At 51.6% G+C, this 22442-nt stretch overlaps 1 protein-coding gene across 8 annotated transcripts in view; it reads right to left on the bottom strand.

Moving 5' to 3' along the window:
• Positions 1 to 22442, bottom strand: part of TEAD4 (TEA domain transcription factor 4) — a 130145-nt gene that overhangs the window by 12815 nt on the left and 94888 nt on the right. For 3 of the 8 annotated variants that reach the window (XM_081130550.1, XM_081130549.1, XM_081130555.1), the window contains 6 exons: positions 10303 to 10367; positions 9753 to 9815; positions 5268 to 5396; positions 3959 to 4002; positions 3445 to 3500; positions 835 to 974 (listed from right to left, as the gene is read on the bottom strand). In XM_081130550.1, the coding sequence (XP_080986676.1) occupies positions 835 to 974; positions 3445 to 3500; positions 3959 to 4002; positions 5268 to 5396; positions 9753 to 9815; positions 10303 to 10367 (497 nt within the window). Of the gene's footprint in view, positions 1 to 834; positions 975 to 3444; positions 3501 to 3958; positions 4003 to 5267; positions 5397 to 9752; positions 9816 to 10302; positions 10369 to 22442 lie in introns of all 8 variants that reach the window. The other 5 variants (XM_081130554.1, XM_081130552.1, XM_081130553.1 and 2 more) reach the window with 3 other exon arrangements.

Raw genomic sequence — 22442 nt, 5'->3', positions numbered from 1 at the left:
AAGTCTTTTTCTACCTCTGTGCCTCTGTTTCATCTGTGAGGTAAGACTATTAACCTAGATAAAGTGTTTTCAAATTGAGCTCCACCCTTGGAGACAGGGGCTGGGTGCCTCTGTTGCCACATCCAAAAGAAATCTACTTTTGTTGTACACACTGGACTTCTGAGTAGGAGCTTGTCTGATTAATGGGTTCCTCGGCTAAAAAACAAGTTTGGAAATGTCAAAGTGAGACGGCCACGAAGTCCCTGTTGGCCCAGCCTCCTCCAGGTGCTGCTTTGACCTTTGCAGGTGACACTGGTCATCCAGGACACAAGACCCCGAAGGAGACAGGGTAAAGGCAGGGCTCTGCTCCCAGCTGGCCTCCCAGGGATGTGGGTCAGAACCTAGAGGCGCCTCAGAGCCACAGGGAAAGGATGGGAGAGCCTGGGGGTGGGGCTGGCATGAGCAACTTTGGACTGGGAGGAGGTTGGGTAGGGAGGAAAGAGAACATGGAAGAATAGAGGTCAGAGAGGGAGAAGGAAAGGAAGAGGGCCTGAAAGAACCAGGATGGAGCAAAGAAACCTTGGGAGGGCTTCGGGATTGGAGCAATAGCTACATAGGGAGAGAGGGAAGCTGAAGTGAGGAAAGAAGAGGGAGGTGGCCTGAAAAAAGAAAGGAAATGGGGAGAGAGGTTCAAGGGAAGGAAAGGCTGTAAAGAAATGAGGAACCTAAGTTAAAACCCAAAGTGGAATGGGGCAGGAGGGCTGGGCCAGAAAGCCAGAAGCAGGTGGAACAAGAGCTGGAGAAGGCGAGGGAGCTCTAGGGTGAAGCAGCAGCCAGGCAGAGGCTGGCACCTACCGTATCAGGGTCTTGCTGCTGCTCCAGGAAGGCAGAGAACTCCAGCATCCAGAGCTTAGAGCTGGCCACGCTGCGGCCCTGCCACGGGGGTGCGGGGGGCGCTGAGGGCGATGGGGCGGGTCCTGCAGGAGACTCAAACCCTATAGGAGTGGGAGAAGCACAAGGGAGCCTGTTTACACCCACCCTCCCTGCCAGTACCCTCTGTGAGGACCCCAGGCCCACTGGTGAGATCTTGTGCTGGCCATGGAATTTCCATTCTCCCCCAAAGTGGCCCTGACAGGTGTGGTGTAGGGGAGTGCAGAGCACTGGCTGGTGAGTCCAGGAGCAGCCCTGGCAGAGGGGGCTTAGCCTGGTACTACTCAGTCCCCTCAGCCCACACAGAACTACACTCCAGGAAGGCTGCATGCCGGATTGGGGACTAGATGCCTGCTGGACTGAAAGGGCTTCTAGAGCAGGCTCTGCTAGGTTCTTGCCCTCAAGGAGTTTCTGGTCCATTTGGGGAGCTGACCAGACAAATCATTAATTAGAATGACGGAGCCCCGTGGGCAGAGTTTCCTGTTTGGTTCACTTCTGTCTCTCCAGCACCGAGCCCAGTGCGTGGCCTAGAATAGGCATTCCTAACAGAGGAAGTCATGAATGGGATAAAAATTGACAAGGTATGCACTCAGCACCAAAGAGGAGCTCCTAGTCCAACTCGGGGATGGTCAGAAAGGTTTTTCCAGAGAAGGTGACGCTTGAAAGAAGTTATGATGTAGAAGTAGACAGCAGAAGGTGAAGCCAGGGAAAGGGTGATCTGAGCAGAGGACACAGCAGGGGCAAAGGTCTGGGGGCTGTGACATGCTCCATGAATTGGAAACTAAAGTCTGGTAGAACTGGAAAGAAGGGCAGGTTTATGGGAGGAAACAAGGCTGCAGAGATAGGCTAGGCTAAGAAGAGTGAACTTTAGCCTGAGAGTTCGGGAGAGTGACAGGATTTTAAGTAGGGCAGGGAAGTGCTCAGGTGTGCATTTCTGAAAGACCCTATTCCAGTCTGCAGGAAGGACAGGCAGGGTGAGGCAGACAGAAGCAAGGTCTCTGCAGGATCTGAAGGAAGCAGTGCACAGGAGTGAGGAGGAAGGGACACAGTAGGGACATGAAGCGAGCACAAGCCCAGGCCTTGGTGACTGACAGGACAGGATGAGAGAGCAGTGAGGCCGACCTCCAGGTGACACCAGCCTTCCTCCAGCCTGGGAGTCTGATGAATGGAGGCTCCAGGGGCTGAGGTCGGAGGAGGAAGATGGAGAAGAAACGGTAGTCAGAGGGGAAGGAGGAGGACCGTGCAGGACAGACACATTAGCCTGTGCTTAATGCATGGGCTGAGTCACTAACTCATTTGTTCCAGCATGCATACTGAGGAACTGCTGACTGCCGGACAGGACAGGTTACGTGGAGGGCTGGGGCAAATCAGCCACACAGATTACAACAGTCAGGTGCTAGGTGGGGGTGCATGGAGTGCGCAGGTGCCAACAGCAGGGCACCTAAGCTGGGCCAGGGGCAGGCAGAGAAACCTGAGGGAGGGGAGCCTGAGCCACAGTCCAGAGGCAGGGAGGGTGGTGGTGGGAGAAGGAAGGATTCAAGAGAGAGGGGAGGGAGAGGAGGTTAACAGAGGAGCCCAGCAAGTCCTACCAGAGTTTAGATTGTATCCTGAAGGCACCAGAGAGCCATTACAGGGTTTATGCCTAGAAGCAACATGGTGAGATGGGTGCTTTTAAAAGACAACTAGGTGAATTATGGGGTGAAGAGACTAGAGACCCGGAGCCTTTTAAGAGGCTGCCACAGTAATCTAGGCAAGGTCTAGGAAGGCCTGAGCAAGGACAGCGAGGCCAGTGAGGCGAGGCAAGGTGGTGGTGGTGGTGGAGGGGCTGCATGGGGCTGGAGAAAACAGCACGGAGGAACCCAGGAGGTAGCAGGGCTGCTCTCAAGCAGGAAGAGCCAGGCAGAAGGTGGGCAGGGGCTACTCCCAAGCCAGGAAAGGTGCCGAAGGGCGAGGATTCTGTTTTGTCCTGCAGAGTGGAACATGATGAGGGACCCTCATGAGAAAGAGGCAAGGAAGGGCTGGTCACCTGAGCAGTTCAAGGGGACAAGCTCCTGTGCTGGCCCAGCTGCTGGACCTGCTCCTGCCCTACCCATGCTCCTAGCCTCTTCCCAGGAGGGTTCCCTCTGCTAAAAAGGGTTCCCTTTCCAGGCTGGAAGGAGAGGATTACAGGGTCACCAAGAGGGAGGCCATCTCAGGAGCCAAGGTCTGTGAGGCACACATGCAGCATACAGGGGTGGCAGGGGAATAGCTGCCCAGGTGACAGGCACTGTCTTTTAAACTGTGTGAGCCCCTGTGAACCTGAGCCCAGGATGGGAAAGACAACAGGCAACCTGAGGGGCAGGAAGGGGCTTGCACACGGGAGAAGTGCACGTGCTTGGACAGGGCATGGGGGAGCCAGGAGACTGGGATACACGGTCTTAGCATATGCCAGGTGGCATCTAAGAGGGGCAGGTGTCCAGCTGTCAGGCACCTGGGACCTGGGGACAGGAGCCGCAGGTGTGTGATGGGTGAGGGAGCTGTGCACCGCAGACCCACCTGGCAGAGGCAGTGACGGCTGGACAGTGTAGGTTTGTTGAGAGAAAGGCTTCACACTGCGGGAGACAGGAGAAAGGAGGTGTAAGCCTTGGGCAGGCTTCAGCCCCAGGGCCTCAAGCAGCAGCCATCGCTCTCTATGGCAGGCTGGGTGGTCTGGTCATCAGTGGCCTTGGTGGGCTCTGCCTCCCACTCCCTCAGGTTTCATGGTTGATCCACAGAAGCAGCATGTCTATTGAAAAATCCACCCCTGCCTTGTCTCTCCCTCCTAGGTCAGCCAGAGCCCTGGTTCCTAGCCTACTTCCCTTGGGGTCGCAACCCATGGACAGACCCCAGGGTGTCCACAATGTAGGCTGAGCTGCTGCCTGACAGCAGGACAGCCCGATCCCCAAGCTCAAGGCATAATAAAGGTAGACCCCAGACTGCAGCCCTGCCCACCCTGGGGCCCAGGCTCAACTTCATGAGTTTATGCACTCAAGGTCAGCTCAGGCAGCAACTAGTAGCAGGCCATACTCACTCATGGGATGTTCCGGCTTGGCCCGGCAAAGCTCCTTGCCAAAACTGAGGAGGCAAAAAGCGTAGAGTCAGCACAGCCCATGTGTACAGGTCCCTGGTGTGGGGAGACTGCTGTGGCCTCAGCTGGACCAGTGCATGGTAGGGAGAGAGTTAATGCTACTATCTAGTGTGTGGCTACAGCAGCATCCCAAAGTGTGTCTCAAGGAAGGACATGCTCTGCTGATTCAGTGCTCCATGGGAAAAGCACCCAGTTTGGTAAACAGCATCTTGTATTCCTCCACAAGAGAGAGATCCTAAGTCACAGCAGCACGTAAGGCTCTGAACAGTCCTGGAGTCAGGAAACCTAGTCAGTTCTAAGTGCCTCAGACTAACTTATGCACAGAATCACTTTGTGTCATATCTACAAGGTGTCCCAAAAACATGTATATACTCTTTAACAGCTGATAGCTCAACTGCTATTTCTTTCTTTTCAGCCAAATGAAGCTTTGGACAAAGGAAATTCATCCTAAAATGCTACTGGAAGTTTGAGAATGCACTTGAAGTACAAACACTGCCTTTATAATTCTTCAAAGTGTGTATACATTTTGGGGGGACACCCTATATTTAAACATTCTGTGGACTAGTGCTCTCTGGAACACCCTTTGAAAAAATGCTAGACAAGAGCTTCACGGAGCCCAGGACAGGGCCTGTCACTGCCTCTAGGGAGGCTCTTGAAGACCCATTTAATCCCTAAAGCCAAGAAAACCCTATGAGGACACAGCCCGGGAAAGGGGGAGCCTCTCTGGACCATTCTGAAAGTGTGACCAACCTGGCCATGGCTGAGGCCAGTTCTTAGACCAAAACATCTAAAATGTGAATGGGAGTTTGTTCATGGACGTCAGCCCTCCAGCTGGGAGAGCAGTGCTGAGGACCTGAGGGAGCAGCAGGGCGGAGACCAAGTAGTAGCCACCCAGGGTCATGCTGGTGCTGCCCCACAGCCTCAGCTTCAGCCCATCCCCGGGACTTCAGCTTCCCCTTCTGTAAATTGAGCCAATTTTGTAGAGCTTCTTGGGTGGTCAGCGAATGGGGGCCACTTTATCCCTTGTGAAAGGTCCGCTGTGTCCCTGCCAAGGCCCCTAAGAAGGTGATTCCAATACCAGCTGAGCGTGACCCAGCACGGCCTTTCAGTCCTTGGTCCCTCCTTCCCCCTGGCTCTCCTGCCCTGACAGGACTCAAGAGAGGGTGCTGGCTGGTGCTCTGGCCCTGCAGAAGGGGGAGGAGCGAGAAGGAGAGGGCTGGTTTGGCCTCTGGCTCCAGGCAGCCCCACTTACCCCTGAGACTGCTGGGCAGCCAGGGCCCCGGGCGAGGGCCATTTTACTGTGGAAGGCTGTGGCGGAGATGATCTGGGCGGACGACATAGCAGCCATGCTCTGCAGGGCCTTGTCCTTAGCTGCCTGATCCTGGGGGGAGACAGTGGAAGGGACGACCTCAGCAGTGGTGAGGTGAGGCAGGGAGGGCTTGTGGTCAGGGAAGCTGTCCCACTACCAGCAGTTAGAGCCCTGGACTAGGCCCCAGAAGAACAGGCTTATGTCCTTGCAAAGCTATTATTTTGTTTTGTGAGTCTGAGCAAGTTACGTGGTTTCTCTGCTCAGTTTCTTCATCTGTCTAAGAAGCATAATACTTGTTCTGCCTATTTGACTAGAACTTAAAGAGACTTTGGAGACCATCTGCTAGACCATATCTTTCAATTTACTTAACCACAGAAATACCTTGAGAACAGGGACCTGTTATTTATTTATTTACTTACTTTTCAGACTAAAAAATAATTTATTATTATAGTTGACATACAGCATATCAATTTCAGATGTACAAAATAGTGACTTGACATTTACATACCTTACGACATGATCTCCACACTAAGTCTAGTAACCATCCATCATGATACAATGTTGGCAAATATTATTGACTATATTTCCTGTGCTGTACACGACATCCCTGTGTTTTATTTATTTTAACACTGGAGGTTTGTACTTCTTATTCTCCTTCACCTTTTTCACCCTCTCCCCAACCCTCTCCCCTCTGACAACCACCAGTTGAGAACAGGAACCTTTTAGTCCATGCTCACCTCCCACACCACTGGTGGCTGGGGCAGCACCTGGCTCATGGCAGATGATACATAATTATCTGTCAGATCTCCACTGAATGAGCAGGGGACCGTCCTTGGTCACATGGACTGTTTGGAGGCATGGACAATCTTCTGTGACCCTACCTGTCCTGTGGATCTCCCCTGCACTGTGGGGGCCCGAAGCACTCCCTGCCTTTTACAGGTCAGAATGTAAACACTGGCTGGCTGTCCTCCGTGGGTCCAGCCTGAAGAATGGAGTCACCATGCACAGACTTATGACACTGCTAATAATAACAGTAGTACTAATAATTTTTAAATCCTCACTCCAGGATATGTTTACCGATTTTAGAGAAAGAGGAAGGGAGGAAAGAGGAAGAGAGAGACAGAGAGAAACATTGATGTGAGAGAAACATCGATCAGTTGCCTCCTCACTGGGAATCAAACTCACAACCTTTTTTTTAGGAGAGAAAAAAAAAGTTTTTTATTGATTTCAGAGGGAGGTAGGGAGAGGGAGAGAGAGACAGAAACATCAATGATGAGAGAAAGTCATTGATGGGCTGTCTCCTGCACAGCCCCTACTAAGGATTGAGCCCACAACCTGGGCATGTGCCCTGACCAGGAATCGAACCATGATCTCCTGGTTCATGGGTAGATGTTCAACCACTGAGCCATGCCAGCCAGGCAAACTCACAACCTTTTGGCATATGGGATGATGCTCCAACCAACTGAGCCACCTGGCCAGGGACAATAGTACTAATAATTTTTTATACATGTGTAAGCCTGGTTCCTATCCTGAGCTACCCAATCCCAAAGGTCTTTAAAACCAAGACAACATTCTATATTTCAAAAAGCTTAATGCAAATTGTGTCTTTGTCCTAAATAAGACCACGTATGCAGACTGGAACAGCTAGTATTGTTTGGTGTGTGTAGCTTTATTGGGGCTAAAAGGTTGGATCATGTCAACTTAAAAGCTCTGATTAGATATTCTATGTTTTAAGGAAAAATAAGCATTATTTAACCCAGACCTGTCCTGAGTGATAAACAAGTTCATTTTTGCACAATGATTTCTCTCGGCCCCCACAACCCCATGAGGTAGGCATCACCTGCACGAAGCATTAGGCTCTGAAGGGTCCATGTGACCCACCCGGCATGCTGGGTGCCTCACAGTTGCAAAGCCAGAATACAACAGGCCTTCCATTCCACCTCTCAGGGACCATTCATGCTCACATGGCAGGAGGTAGTCCAAGGAAGGTCAAGAACACTATCTCACTTTGATTCTGGACTTCACAGTACTCCTGTGAGGCTGAGAGGACCAGAAGAGTCCCCATTTTAAGATAAGAAACAAAGGCTCAGAAAATTCAGGTGACTAGGGTGCTAACGGTAGTAATGATAGGCCCTGCGAGCTTGGTCCAGGGTTGGCACATCAACTCACCTCTGGACCCCTGTGGGCCCAGGGGGGCTGAACACACTGGGGCTGGGGATATGTCTGGATTTGACAGCATGGGTGTACACCACAGAGGGCACAGGAGCCATTCCAAGTGGGGGCGTCATCCCCAACCCACTGTCTATTGGAAGCCAAATTTGGGTCTTGCTCTCATGCTGTCTGATACCACGGGGAGCGAGCTAATAATCAGCATAAGGTGTGCCTGTTCCCAAGGACACTGCACTTTTCAGAGGGAAAAGCCAAACCCACCCAGGCCAGCCAGCCCAGGCCCTCCCTCTCCATCTAGGAAGACATGAAGGACACGCAGGCTAGACCCCAGAAAGCCTGCAGACTCTGCAGTTACAACTGCATCAAGAGGCCAGAGAGCTCCGTCTACTGTGTCGGCAACTCAAATCCCTTTCCCGATGGCTGATCTAAAGAAGTCACTGGGGATCAGGGAACCTCATCCTCAGCCGGTGGAACAGGAATCGGCGTAAGTGAGAAGGACATTACGGGGAGTGACATCAGTGACCAGGCAACAGAGCCAAGGAGTCACTGGATTTTGGGGGGGGTATCTCAGATACTACCACGCTTAACCCTGTTATTTACAGATGGGGAGACTGCATGGAGCTCAAGAAGGGGCAGTGACTTGCCTAAGCTCACACAGCACAAGGGCAGAGCCAGGCCAGACCAAGCCAGAAACCTGGAGGATTTCTACCTGACCTTGCTGAGACCCCTTAGAGAATGAGATAAAATCCTCAGACCAATCTCCATGGGAAAACACATGTGCATGAAAATCTGCATATTATTTAAGGGGCTCGTGGCTCCCCTTGATGCCTGTCCAGTGGTCCACTGAAGGCTGTCCCTAGGCCCCAAGTTAGAGCCTGTGGACAAGGATAGATGCAGCTCCTCCAAGCAAATGTGAGCCGTATAGCCAGACCCCAAGGGAATTAAAAGTTCCCCTCGGTGACTCTAAAACAGAATAGTAGAAAGTCTGTTCTCCACTCTGGTCCCCACCCAGGGTCCCAGTGAGTCAGAGGCAGACCAGAGAGGGGAAATTAGGGGCAAACTGGGCTCCAGGATCTTTGGGGTGGTCTGGAGGTACATGTACCAGCCTGAGAGGGAGGGATTGACAGCTGAGGCCCAGCCAGCTGTCCAGGGACAAAGGAGGCGGGGGACAGCTGACTTGATGGCAGGAGGAACAGAGCTGAGCAGGCAGTGGGGTGTGGCTTCCTAGGAGTTCCCACCCACTCATTCAGAGCTTCAAGAGTTGGGATCATGAATCATTGGGGCCACACAGGACCTTCAAGGTCATCCAGTCCAGGGCTTTTAAACTGGGTTCTGAGGTACTTTTGGGTTCAAGAGCCATGGGCATGAGAGGTGAATATAGAGGAGGGGGTCTCTGGCCTCCAGCCTGTTCCTCACCAACCTAGAGTAGCCCTTTTAATAACAAATGGGGGTGATCTTTTGTTTGGGGGAAACAAAACCAAAGGGGCTTCTACTGCTTTAAAAATAATGCTTGTAAATTGCTGGTCTTAGTCTAATGCCCCCAAATATTAGCTCTTCCTACCAAGTGGCTGGGCAGGCTCTGCTGTTACCACCTCCATGATGCGGCTTCCTCCCAGCATTCACCAAAAGGGTCCCCTGGCTCCAGGGTCAAGGCCTGAGTCCTGTGGGGAGCAGGGCCACCCTGAGGGGAATGCTACCAGCAGCTGGCCCTCTACATAGCAGTCACCTGTCACTCGACCCTCAAGGAGGGGATGATCCAGGGAGGGGAAGGAACTGCCAGTCCCAGAGAACAGGGTGTGGGAAGGAATTCCACCTGCTCCCACAGTAGCATCCAACCCACCCACAGCAGTGCCTCCCATGCCTGACCACGCTGCAGGTGCTGGCTGACTGCCCTAGCCAGGGGCTTGAGGAGGTCTTCAAGGAGTGGGGTCTGGAGGGCAATCCACTGTGATCTGGGGAGGACTCTGCCCCTGGGGGGAGGGGGCACAGCAGGAGACTGTTCTGTGACCCCAGGATGCTGTGGAGCTTGGCCGTCACACATATGGCTCTAAGGTCAAGTGTCCCTCCCTGTGGGGTCAGGAGAGGCTATAGGCTGAACCCCTCTCTCATAAACACCAAGAAGCATGTTGGCTCCACACAAGCAGCCAGCCCCTAAATACAAAGGGAAGACCTTTCCTGCTGGAAAAAGAGCCCCAGCTTCCCAGAAACAGCCCCATTTATGTCCTAGGTCCTTCCTCCCACAGCTGCTGCTGGCCTTACCTTTAGCTTGGCCTGGATCTCACGGGCTTTGCGACGAGCCAGCACCTGGATGTGGCTGGAGACCTATGGCAAGAAGAGAGGGCTCCTGACCCTATTTCCCAGATGGCCTGTGCTCCCCATCCTAGCTCCCTGACCCTCAGCCCTCCACAGGCCTCAATCCACATCTGTGGACTGAATGAATAAATGGATGCATGAATGAATGAAAGAAAGGGTCAGTCAATGAGGGGCCCTCAGGCCTGGCTAATCCAGCTATAGTTTGGCAATAAATAAAAGTGCAGTTACAGTGCTTTGCCTTCTGTTCTCTGGTGTCCAGGAGAAGGATGGGAAGGGGGCTGATGACTCCACAGCAAGGCGAGGGGTTTCCTCCCAGGTGATGGCAGCAGGGACGGAAGGGAAAATGAACTGTTCGTGGCTCACCAAAAAGAGCCAACTCATCTAAGCTGGCCCCATGAGCCCACACTTGGTCCTGAGAAGGACCTGGCCCACCTGGGAGCAGGCTGGTGCTGGGGATACCTGTCCTGGGGACCCATGCCCGTCTCCCAGGGCCCACCTGCTTCCTGGTGCGGGTCTTCCCTGTCCGGAGCTTGATGTAGCGGGCAATCAGCTCATTCCGACCTGTGGAGAAACCAAGAGCCATCAGTGGGAGGAGAAGCAGAAAAAGCAGGCAAAGGAGAGGATCTGAGAGGTCCCTTCTTACACCCTCTGCCCACCTTGAGTGGGGTCTTGGGGTGAGGACTCTACAGGTTCCCTCCTGCCGTCCTTGGATCCCAGGGATCTCCCAGCAGCAGAGGAAGCCGAGGCCCTGCTGGGGGACCAGTAACCTGAGAACAAGGAGTACCAGGGCCTCCAGCTGGATGCAAAGCTTGAGGAGTCCTCTCAGAGCCTCCCCCCTTATCCACGCTGGCCACCTCCTCACCTCTGTCCCACAGTAGCCTGACAGCTGCCTCTCTGCTCCCACCTCCTCCTGGGGCCTTCTGCACATTTGGGAGGTTGCAAGGAAGTGCCTGGGCCTTGGCCTTTCCCCTGTGCAGCTCCCACAGTTCCCACCACCTCCATAAATGAGTAGGCCTTTACAAGATGTTCTGTCCTGTCTGTGGGCAACAGGGAGCGTGGGGGACACAAATGCTGACACTCTGAGTATCCCAGAGAAGTCCTGATACCCTTAATTAAGTGAAGGAAACCTAGGCCAACCACATTTCCAGCTCCATGGCTCTGAGACCAGTCAACAGGTAATACTGGGTGCTCACTCAGCCCAGCCTCCTAGAGGCTAATGCTACATCTGAGAGATCCAGGAAAACTGCCCTACTACCATAAATGAGATTATGAAAAGGGGTTCCCTGTGTCAAAGAGCTCATCCACTAGCTGAGGAGAAACGTGCCCACAATGGCTCTGGCTTGTGCTACAGATATGTAACATGCAGTGTGTTCTGAGGACAAGGGGTCAGTTCAGGCTGGGTGGTCAGGTGAGCCCTCAGCTGGCCCTTGACCACTGGAGGATGAGACCATAAAGAAGGACATTGGGTTGGGGAGAGGGAGGGAGAGAGAGTTTGAGCAGCAGCTATCACTTCCTTGCTTCAACTCTGGGGCCAGAGGGCACAGCAGCCAGTCTACTCTGACCTGGTGGGCCTTGCTGGGCGGGAGGGCTGTGACTATGAGTAAGGAAGCAGCTGATGCAGGGGGCAGGCAGGACGAGTGGGCTATCTGCCACCTGGGTTGTAAAAAGAGCGCATAGCCAAGGCCATGCTGGCCCCCCAGCTGACCTTTCCCCACTGCCAAGGCTGAATTAAGAGGCCACCCTCAGGAGGTCTAGACTTGCTGGCCTGGAAGCAAGGGCATGTCTGTGTCATGGGGAGGGGGAGGGGAGGAGGGTTAGACCCTGGGGACATCACCCTGTGGGCTGGTCTACACCTAAAACTGAGATCCAGCAACATGTCTCCTCTCAAAGCTTTGCAGGGAAAGGTATTCCAGAGGCTCCTGTGGCACTCCAGTGAATGTCCTACCATATGTCTAACTAGAGGCACTCATGCTGCAGTTAAGAAATGCTTTTTTCATTGGTAAGAGAGCTAAGTCATCACCACTGATGACTGAAAACAGGTCACAGAACTGAGATATTGGAGCCAGGCTCTAGCCCAGCAGCTCCACACACGAGCTATGGGATCTCCACAAGTCAGTTTCCACTATGGATTGGACCCTCAACCAGCCTTCTCTCTGTAAATCTAGCCCTTTAAAGTTTCTCCCCCCCAGATTTTTCCAACCAAATTTTTACAGACTTTAACTTTGATTTAATGGAGCTCTTTATGGCTCAGTTTCCTTTTCTGTAAAATGAATGTAAAATGCTCTAGGCCCATGTAGGCTGTCTAGTTCAGAGACCAGTTCAGGGGTAAGGAACAGAGCAAGGGCAGAGAGAAGGTTCCTGAGTCAGGAGGTTGGTTATAGTGCTGGTGGGTGTGGTGTTGAGAACAGCTGGAGTCTTGGGGTTGGTGGGAAAGCTGGAAGGATGGGGAAGGCAGGGGACACTTTAGTTTGTTAGGGGCTTAAAGACCATCTGGGATATGGTTCTAGCGCTGCTTCTCTAGCCCATACCTTGTACACAAGTAGCAGCTTATCAATTCCCTGTCTTTTCCTTTTAGATTCCCAACACCTCAGAGGAAGGGGCCACATCTCCATTTAGGTGTACATCGCCAATACTTGGCAACTATTTGTCGAATGAATGAATGAATGAATAGATGAGTCCACTAGCGAATCCTGACAGCTCTATCTTCAAACTGCATCTAGAATCCAGCCACTTCTCATTCCCTCACCCTACATGGTCCAGTCCCCCACCGCCCACCCCCACTCTCTGGCCTGGACTATGATGAAAGCCTTCTACATGAATTCCCTGATCCCAGTCTATTCTCAACACACACCCTCCAATGGGTTCCCACTTCCCTCAGATTAAAAGCGTCTAAGCCCCTACAATGTCCTGGAAGCCCCACAGGATTCGTGCACCTGGTTCCAAGCTCGGCCCCTCTCTGATCTCCTGCCAGCACCATCGGCTCTCCCTGCTGTTCCTGGAACATGCCAGGCCCACTTCCACCTCAGGGCCTTTGCGTACCCTAAGGTCTGCCCCAGAGACCCACAAGCCCTTGATGGCTTCTATGCTCAGATGCCACTGTCTTGAGGACATCTTTCTTGAACACCCCACTGAAAGATGAGCTCACTTCCCTGGAGCTGAGTTTATGCTCCAATCTTCACTAATCTCCATAGTACTTTCTAATACCACGTGACCAACTTACTCATTTAGAGCACTGTCCATTCCCTATTCCCATGAGAGGAAAGCTCCTGGAACAGGGGTTTTCATCTGTTTATTTACTTATTTATATGCTTCACCTAGAAACTGCCTGCACATACTAGGCTCCCAATAAATATTTATTAAATGAATGACAAGGGAAAGATGATGAGGTGTTGGTCAGATATCCCATAAAGTGCTTTAGTTTCTAAGGGAAAGGTGTGAGTTAAATAAAGGAAATAACTTTTACTTTTGATTAGCTGTCCAGTACTTTCAAAGTGCTTTCTAACCCTGGTCTCATTTGAGTCTCTCTATACAGGAGTAAATTCAGATTTCTGTGGGGCCTAAAGCATCTAAAAATTGGAAGGCTCTCTTTGAGAAAAAGAATTTAAAGTACAAATACAAAATTAGGTTAAGATCATTTTAGGTTAAGATGGGGATTTCACTCTCTTGATGGTGGTGATGGCTTCACAGGAGTATACATCTGTCAAAACTTACCAACTGTCCACTTCAAATATGTAGTTTAGTGTATGGCGACTATACATCATCAAGAAAACTACTTTACAAATACTAATTAAAAAGTTTAGGAACTTGGAAGGGGCTGGTGTAAGTGAGGGGTCCTGAAGCATGAGACTCTTTAAATTCATAGAAAACCCACCGCCTCCCTACAAAAAGGCAGGCAATTATACCTGTTTGCCAGATGAGGAAACCAAGGTCAGAAAATCTCACCCAGACCATCTATCTACCAGCAGGTCTAGGACTGCCTGCCTTGGTTTGCGGCCTGGCTTAGCCACTGCACAGTATCGTACATAGAGAGATGCCCAGTGAATGGGAATCCCTGCCTCCCCCCACACAGTGGTGTTTCCTCTGCAGCAGCTGAGGGGGCCCATGCCCACCACCGTCTAAGACCCTTCTTCCTGACATCCCAGACGACCAGCCTCCTGTGCAAGGAGCCCCAGGACATAAAGCTGGAGCCCCATTCAGCCCCACAGCTACCTCTGCCCTCTGCACGGTGTTCAGAAGCTCTGCTATCAGACAGCCCACCTCAGTCCTGGGCAGGAAGCCAGCAGTGGGGCCAAGGAGCCAAACCCAAGGGGTGTAAGTCTGGCTAAGCTGGCTGTGTATTTTTCAGATTGTGCTTCTTCCCTCCTTTTCTCTGGAGCTGCACCCTCCTCTCCCTTGCTGGCTCATCTCAGACCACTTCCATCCACTCTCGTGCTGCTTATCAGAGGTGATGCTAACAGTTGAGAATTCCCTCCTGGGTGGGAGTGAAGTGCTAGGTTTCTGTGGGTGTACTGAGCCAAGAGGGACCAAACAGCTTCCTTCCTGCAACCAGAGGTCCTCCAGAGGTCAACTCAGCCATTCTACTGCCTCCAGGCCAGCTGGCGTCTAACCCAGGCTCACATATACAGAGGGAACTGCTGTAGCTTTGTCACCCTTGTAACAATACTAACAATAATGAACATGTATTGAGCACTTACATGTGCCAGGTATGTGTGCAAATAGAGAATGTATACTTGAACAGCTTCATCTGCATTCACCCCATCAATCTTTACGGCAGTTTTATGCAGCTGCTACTGTCACCTTCCCTCTACAGACAGGAAAACTGAGGTAAGGAGAGGTTTAGAACTTGTTCAAGGTCATAGGCCAGCACGTGTTTGAGATTCACATCCATGCAGTCTGGTTGTAGAGCCACACCACTACTTCTATTTAACATGGGACTGAGAGCCATCTCTCTTAGAAGCAGAGGTTGGACCAGGTGACCCAAGAGGTCCTGTCTAGCCTAAGGAAGAAGAAACTGGAGCCCAGAGACAGGACATGATTTATTCAATGTCACGCAGTTTCTTAGTGACCCAGGGGCCATGAAACATCCATTTCTAAGGCTTCACGATTATTCCATAATGACTGCTTTTTCCTACGGATGCCCTCCCCTGGCTGGGATGGTAGCTTCCTCCGCAAGACACCGTTCTGTTCCTCCTCTCTGCATTGATCCCCAATTCTTTGGGTCTCTGCATGTAGTCAGTCCTTGGTGATGTCTGACTGTGCCTAGCTCTGACTCAGGTCCTGGAGGGAGAGGTAACTATTTGGGCCCAAAAGCCTGCCGACCTGTTGTCACTCTCTCATGGAGTGTGGTACCCAGAGCTGATGGAAACCAATGGGCCCTAGGTAATGCAGACATCAGGAGGCCCACAAAGTCAGGGATAGAGATGGAGAGAAGCAGAAAGCATGTACCCAGAGGTAGAGCCCTGAAACCACAGTGAAGGCAGCCAAGAAGAGCAAGGGCAGTCAGAAACTAGTAGAAAATCCAGTAGTCAATGGGAGGGAAAGACACTTGTATCCTGTCCCAGCTCTGCCACTACTGTAAGACCCAGGCCTTCTCCCCTCTGGTGGGTGAGAGCACATGCTGAGGCAGCAGGAGGCCAGCCTGAACCTTGGCGGAGACCAGTTGGACAGCTGGGCATTGCAGTGTAGCAGGTGGCTTTGTCCAACCCCATAGAGGTCCTGGGTGGGGCTAGGAAGCATGCTCCCACCAGACTGTGGCCCATCTGTCAGAGGACATGTGTCCAACAGCCCCCAGCTCACATCCACAGCCCCACCCTAACCACAGGCTGAGGGTGGGGCATTCCCAATGCAGGGTCCATGGGTCACCACCACCTTCTCCTAACCTTCCCCACACACCCTACCAGCCACCCCAGGCTTTTCCTCAGCCATATATTACCACTAAAATTGCTATCCCACCTGCAAAATCCTGTCTGAGACAGGTCATTTCTGTATCGTGTTTCCTCTGTACTGACTCTCTTCCTGCACCAACCCTCCCTCGCCACTAACATATTAAATGGCATAAAATAAGTAAAGCACCTGCCACTTAGCAGGTCAGTAAAGCCAGCTATTATTGTTCATATCATTAATAAGGCCCTGTTATAACTGATGTTATTAGACTTCAAAATTGGAATGGGCTGAGAACCCAAGGGCAGGAGCCTCCCCACCCAATGAGCTCTGTGTCTCACCCCTATAGACTAGGATGGGGAGGAGGCCGGCCCTTCCTCCACAACCAGCCCTAATCCCTATGTCCAGGGATCAGCTGAAGCTATAAACACCTGCAGGAGGAGGAGGCTATTTGTGGAGAAACTTGTGCCTGAAGCCTGAGAAGGCAGTGATTAGGCCAGACATCTGAGCTATTACCACCATTGTCCCTGCAGGGCTCTGAGACTTCTGGTGAAATCCTACCCAGGCTTCAAGGCCACCGGCCCAAGAAGGTTCCTTGATCCCCACCCAAGTGGGTGTGCCCACTCCTGCTTCCAAGCCCTGGCACACAGGGTCTATACCTTTCTCACAGTCCTGGGCTAGTCACTGAGCTCTTGTCTGACTCCCTCAATCAAATGTGAGCTCCTGAGGGTAGGCAACATGTCCCACTCAGCTCTACACCCCAGTGCTGTTCACTGGGCACCTCCTACGTGCTCTCATCCCAGCAGCAACACTAAAAGGCAGTATCTTCTTCCAATAAATATGTGGAAAGATGCTCAAGATCACCAATCATTAGGGAAATACAAATCAAAACCATGAGATAACACTTCACACCCACAAGGACGACTACTTAAAAAAATAAAAAATAACGTGTTGACAAGGATGTGAAGAAACTGGAACCCTTGTGTATTGCTGGTAGAGTGTAAAATGGTGCAGCCACTGTGGAAGATAGTGTGGCAGTTCCTCAAAAAATTAAACACAGAGTTCCCCACATGATCCAGCAATTCCACCTCTAGGTATATACATAAAAATTGAAAGCAGAAACTCAGCTACTTGTAGGATAAACAAAATGTGGTATATCCTTATAATCGAGGATATTAAAAAGAATGGGTGGAGGAACAAGATGGCGCGTAGGTAACAGCTGCACCCGCTGCCTCTGGCAACCACATCAAAATTACAACTAAAATACAGAACCACCGTCACGCTGAGCCTCCTGAGATCTGGCTGAACAGAAGCCCCACAACCAGGGACCTGAAGAAGCACCGAGACCGGTAGGAGGGGCACAGACGCGGGTGGATCGGGGCTGAATCACAAAGACGTGCTGCGGGCCCACACCGGGTGCCGCGGGTGAAACCCGGGAGGGACTCTTGGCGGCGGAGGTTTCCCGGAGAAGAGAGGGGTCCCAGCCCCACAGCAGGCCCCCAGCCCAGGGCTCCAGGCCGGGAAGAGACGTCCCCACAACTCCGGGCTGTGAAACCAGCGGGGACTGTCCCTGAGGGTCGCGAGGCTGCGGGAGCCCCAGCAGCTCCTCTAAAGGGCCCGACACGGACTCACTCGGACGCTCCCTCTGAGCCCAGCGCCGGGCAGCAGCCTGAAAGGACCCGGGACACTCGGGGAGGAACTAACCTGCCTGAAGTCAGGGCTAGAGGTGGAGGGCGGCTTCCTCCCAGGCAGAAGGGCTGGCAGAGGCCGTTGCTCCTTTGGCGAGTCCTCCCTGCACACAGCCAGCAGGCAGGCGCCATATTTGAATCGCCAGCACCTGACTCACGCCTTTGGCCCCGCCCCGTGATTCCCGGAGGCCCCGCCCCTCCCCACCTGCAGCTCATCCAGGCCATTTCCAGCGGCTTTTCTATGCAAGTGGCCTCTCAAGCCTCATGCTTAGGACTTTCCTAAAATCTCTCAAACAAGCAGCAGCGTGCCCCATAGGGCTTGATAAGTGGCCCCAGGCCTGGCACTAGCGGCAGCTTGCATTCGCTCATAGCTTGGCCTCTCCTGGACAACGCAAAGCCCAGCACAAGTAGCAGCCAACTATGGTTTGCTGTATAGTTCATGCTGGGTGGCCCTGGGCAAGGCACTGGCAGAAGCTGACTTTGCACCTCCCTGGAGGCCCCAGAGACAGTGCACCTGGTGATCAGACTCTACCACACTGGATTACAACCCTACCACATCCACGAGTGACACTCAAGGGGTGCACTTGGTGAACACCAAAGCTCCACTGAAGTAAATCCTGATCCATAAGGGTCTCTCCAGCACAGCAGCTCTCTGGCTGTAGTTGCAGCTGGTCCTCACAGCTGATTGGCCAGGGGGTCAGTTCCTCCCAGGGAAGCCAACAGCAACCAAGGCTCAACTACAACAGGACAGTGCACACAGCCCACACAGGGGAGCACCTAGAAGGCCCAGCTCAGGTGACTGGGAGGCTGAGCCACTTGGTCCCTAGAGGACACCTACTACACAAAGCCACTCTACCAATTCCAGGAGACATAGCAGCTCTACCTACTACATAGAAACAAACACCTGAAAGCAGCCAAAATGCGGAGGCAAAGAAAGATGTCACAAAGGAAAGAACAGAAGAAACCTCTAGAAGAGGAACTAAATGAAATAGATCCACGCAAGCTAACAGATAGAGTTCAGAATTTTGGTTATAAGGATGTTTAAGCAGACTGTTAGGGAAATAACTGAGAAAATCGATAACATAATAAAGTACCAATTTGAAATGAAGGCTACAGGAACTGAAATGAAGAATAATTTACATGGAATCAACATTAGAGTAGAGGACGCTGAGAATCAAATCAGCAATTTGGAACATGAGGAAACAAAAAACACCCAACCAGAAGAGCAAAAAGAAAAAAGAATCCAGAAATATGAAGATAGTATAAGGAGCCTCTGGGACAACTTCAAGAGGCCCAACATTCATATTATTGGGGTGCCAGAAGGGGAAGAAAGAGACCAAGGAATTGAAAATCTATTTGAAACCCCACCAGCACTACAGGAAATGTTGAAGGGTCTTCTTTAACAAGAATTAATGAACAAAAGAATCTGATGAACTAAATAGATCCAGAGACATTGACACATGTAACAGATAATCATATTTCAGGGGAAAGAGGGAAGGGGGGTGGAGGGTGGGAAGAGATTAACCAAAGGAGTTATATGTATAACCCATGGACACAGTTAATAACGGGGTGAAGGCCTGGGAAGGGGGTGGGAGGGAAGTGGAGGAGATCAATTGGGGCGGCGGGAAATTGTATACCTGTACTACTCTCAACAATAAAGATAAATAAAAATAAATAAATAAATAAATAAATAAATAAATAAAAAGAATGGGCACATGCTACACCATGGATGAACTTTGAAGACACTGTGCTAAGTGAAATAAGCCCAACACAAAAGGACAAAGACTGTACGATTCTACTTCTATGAAATACTTAGAATAGTCAAATCCATAGACAGAAAACGGAATAGAAATTACCAGGGCTAGAGGAGAAGGGGATGGGGAGTTAGTGTTAACTGAGTGTGGAGTTTCCGTTGGGGAGGGTGAAAAAGCTCTGGAGACGGATGGTGGTGATGACGGCACAACCATGTAAATGTATTTAATGCTACTGAACTTAAAAGTTATTAAAATGGTAAAATTTATGTGATGTTATTTTCCCCACAATAAGGTCACACTGGCTACTGGAACAGACAGTGGATTCGAACCTAGGCTCATATCATCAGGCCTCCAGAAGCACAAAGTCCAGGTTCTAAAGCCAGAAATGAGGGCATGGAAGGAGCTGGAAACCGAGGGTGACAAAGCAAAGGGCAGCGAAGGATCCAAGGATCGTGGCGAGAAGGTGGGGCAGTTAGAAGCTTGGCTGAGGCTCCCAGACCTGTGTCCCATCATCTCAGTGACAGGAGTCCCAACTTGTGTCCAGTCCCTACTCTGCCTCTCATTAGCTGTGTGACATCCAAAAGGAGAATCCCTTCACCTATGACAGTCTTTTCCTCAGCCATATCACAGCACCTTGCCCAGCTCTCCCAAAACCACCATGCAAAGTCCTACCTCTGGGCCAATGCTCATTCTGTTCCCCTGCCTGAGCACACATCCCTCTTCTTCTACCAGTTCAAGCTCCACTTCCCTCCAGAAAACTTCCAAGATAACTCAGTCCTTTGGTTTACTGTCTGGATACAACGTATCATTAATTTACTTTCCAAAGATGTTTTCCCTGCCTCTCCCCTTAGACCATCAAGTTGTAGAGTACAAAGCCCACAGCCTTCAGCCTTAGCCTGGTTTAGAGTGGTAGGCACTTGACCAGCTGCTAACAGGAATGGGCAGTCTAGGTCACGGGCACCTGGTCAGGCAAAGCAGAAAACAAGGAGAGAAGCAGAGAGACATACAGAGAAGAGAGATAGAAAGATTTGGGAGATTTAAGAGCAACCTCCAAGAGGGCAAGAGGCATGGGGGGCAGAAAGGAATGCACAGAGAAAGACAGCCAGCTACAGTCTCTTGCAAGCAGGAGGGAGAAAGCAAGGCAGCAGGGCCAGGGCAGAGCTGTGCGGAGAGCGAAAGGCACAGTGTGAGGGCAGATGGAGGAGAGAAGTTGCCCCGTGCTCACCTCCCCACACCTGCCCATGGGGCCAGAGGCCAGGCCTGGCTGAAGGAGGTCAGAATGACCAGCATGTCAGTGCCAGGGCAAGGGTCACACAGTGACGGGGCAAAAATGAAAGCAGCCGTGAGCAGGAGAGGGCTAGCAGCCCTGGCCTGGGAGCTGGTCCACAGTGTGGGAGGCTGGGCTCAGAAATAACAGGCGCTAATCTGTCCTGCGGCTCTGCATGTCATCTGCATGTCTGCCTGGCCGTGGACAGTGTGCTGCTCTGGGTGTGCTGGATCAAGGCTGAGAGCAGGCCTATCCTGTGCTCAGAGTCTGCAGGTCTAGAACCCTCCCCTGGGCACCCTGGAGTCAGTCTGTTCTTCCTGCCTGAGCCTGCTTCCCACCTGCTTGTTCTCAGCTCCTACCCTGTGCCCACCTAGCTGGCCTACCTGGAAAACAACTGATGGCCTCTGGGTGTGGGAAATGGGGGAGTAAAGACCAGGGCTCTTGGGGGCTCAGGCACAGGAAGATGGCAAGAGTGGGTCCCGAAAGGAAGATGAGAAGACAGAGGAGAGCAGCCTCAGTGAGATGATGTCTGAGTCAGCTTGGCCCTATTCCTCCACCTCCCTGGGGTCCGTCCCACACACTGGGGCTGAGCTCAGAGCTATATATACCCCCAGCTGTACTGCAGCCCCTGCTGAGAGCCCCTCCACCAACTCCCTGTGCAGTCCTGCCTTGGTTCAGACCCCATGCCTGGTAAGACGAGATCAGGATAAGCCAGCATCTGGACCCCAGCAGGACCTGTACTCATGTAGCAGAGGTGCTGCGGGGGCTGGGTGAGTCAGCAAACACTGCGGAGCAGCCTCAGGTCCCTGCCCAGAGCCTGACCCACCTGGGGCTGGGGCGAAGCAGAAGGCAAGGCAGAGGAGAAGACAGGAGCAGGTGGGAGGCTTTGTACAGCTCACAAAGTCCACTCAGGGTGACAGGGGGGCTCTGTGCAAGGAGGCAGGAGAACTGGGTTCCAGCCTGGGCTCTCCCTCTTACTACCCTAGAGACTCTGGGAGAAACTCTGGGCCTCTCTGAGCTTCTCTCTGCATCTGCAAGCAAAGGTTATAATTCCTCCCTCTCCCGAAAAGATTAAAGAGATGATGGATGTCAGAGGCCACTGAGTGCTCCTGTCAGCATAATTAAGAGGCTTCTGGCCTCAGCCTCTCTCCTCCTCCCAGGTCCTCCTCCTGTGCCACCCACCCACCCTGTGCCCCTCCTTGTCTTTCTACAGAGGGGACACCAACATGGCCAGAACAGTCTGCCAAACACCCTTTCATCCTGCTCCACCCCCACTCAACAGCTCTCCTCCTGCCAAACAGTTCCAACCCAAGGCCTGACGGAAGTCCACAGACTTAAATTTACCAAAGCCTGGCTCAGTTGCAATCATCTGGTGACTGAAGATAAAGTCTCTTAATCTAGTTCCTTTATAGGTAAAGTGAGGATAGAAATATCTACCCATAACAACTAAATAAAACTAAGATCTACCTAAATGTCCATCCACAGATGACTGGATAAATAAAACGTGGTCTATCCATACAATGGAGTGTTATTTAGTCTTTAAAAGGAGGGAAATTCTGACACGTGCTACAACATGGATGAACCACGAGGACATTGTGCTAAGTAAAACAAGCCAGACACAAAATGACAAATTCTATGTGATTCCTCCTATATGAGGTACCTAGAGCAGTCATATCCATAGAAACAGAAGTAGAGTGGTAGTTGCCAGGGGCTGAGGGAAGGAGTGAATGGGGAGTTCGTGTTTCATGGGCACAGAGGTTCAGTTGGGGATGATAAAAAAGTTCCAGAGATAGATGGTGGTGGTGATGGTTACACAACAATATGAATGTACTTCATGCCACTGAACTGTACAATAGTGGTTAAAAAGATAAATATTATGTATATTTTGCCACACACACAAAAAGAAATAGCTCAGCACCCAGAGTCTGGTATACCATGGCCTTCAAATAAATGTGTACTGATTCCACCACATTCTGCTATCTCCGTAGGCCTTCCAAGAGTCCTGCAGCAACCTCAGCTCACTCCCTTTGCTGAATGCTTCTTGCAC

Source organism: Miniopterus schreibersii (assembly GCF_964146895.1).
Source record: "Miniopterus schreibersii genome assembly, chromosome: 2".
Lineage (NCBI taxonomy): Eukaryota > Metazoa > Chordata > Mammalia > Chiroptera > Miniopteridae > Miniopterus > Miniopterus schreibersii.
This window is presented reverse-complemented; position numbering and strand designations above follow the sequence as displayed.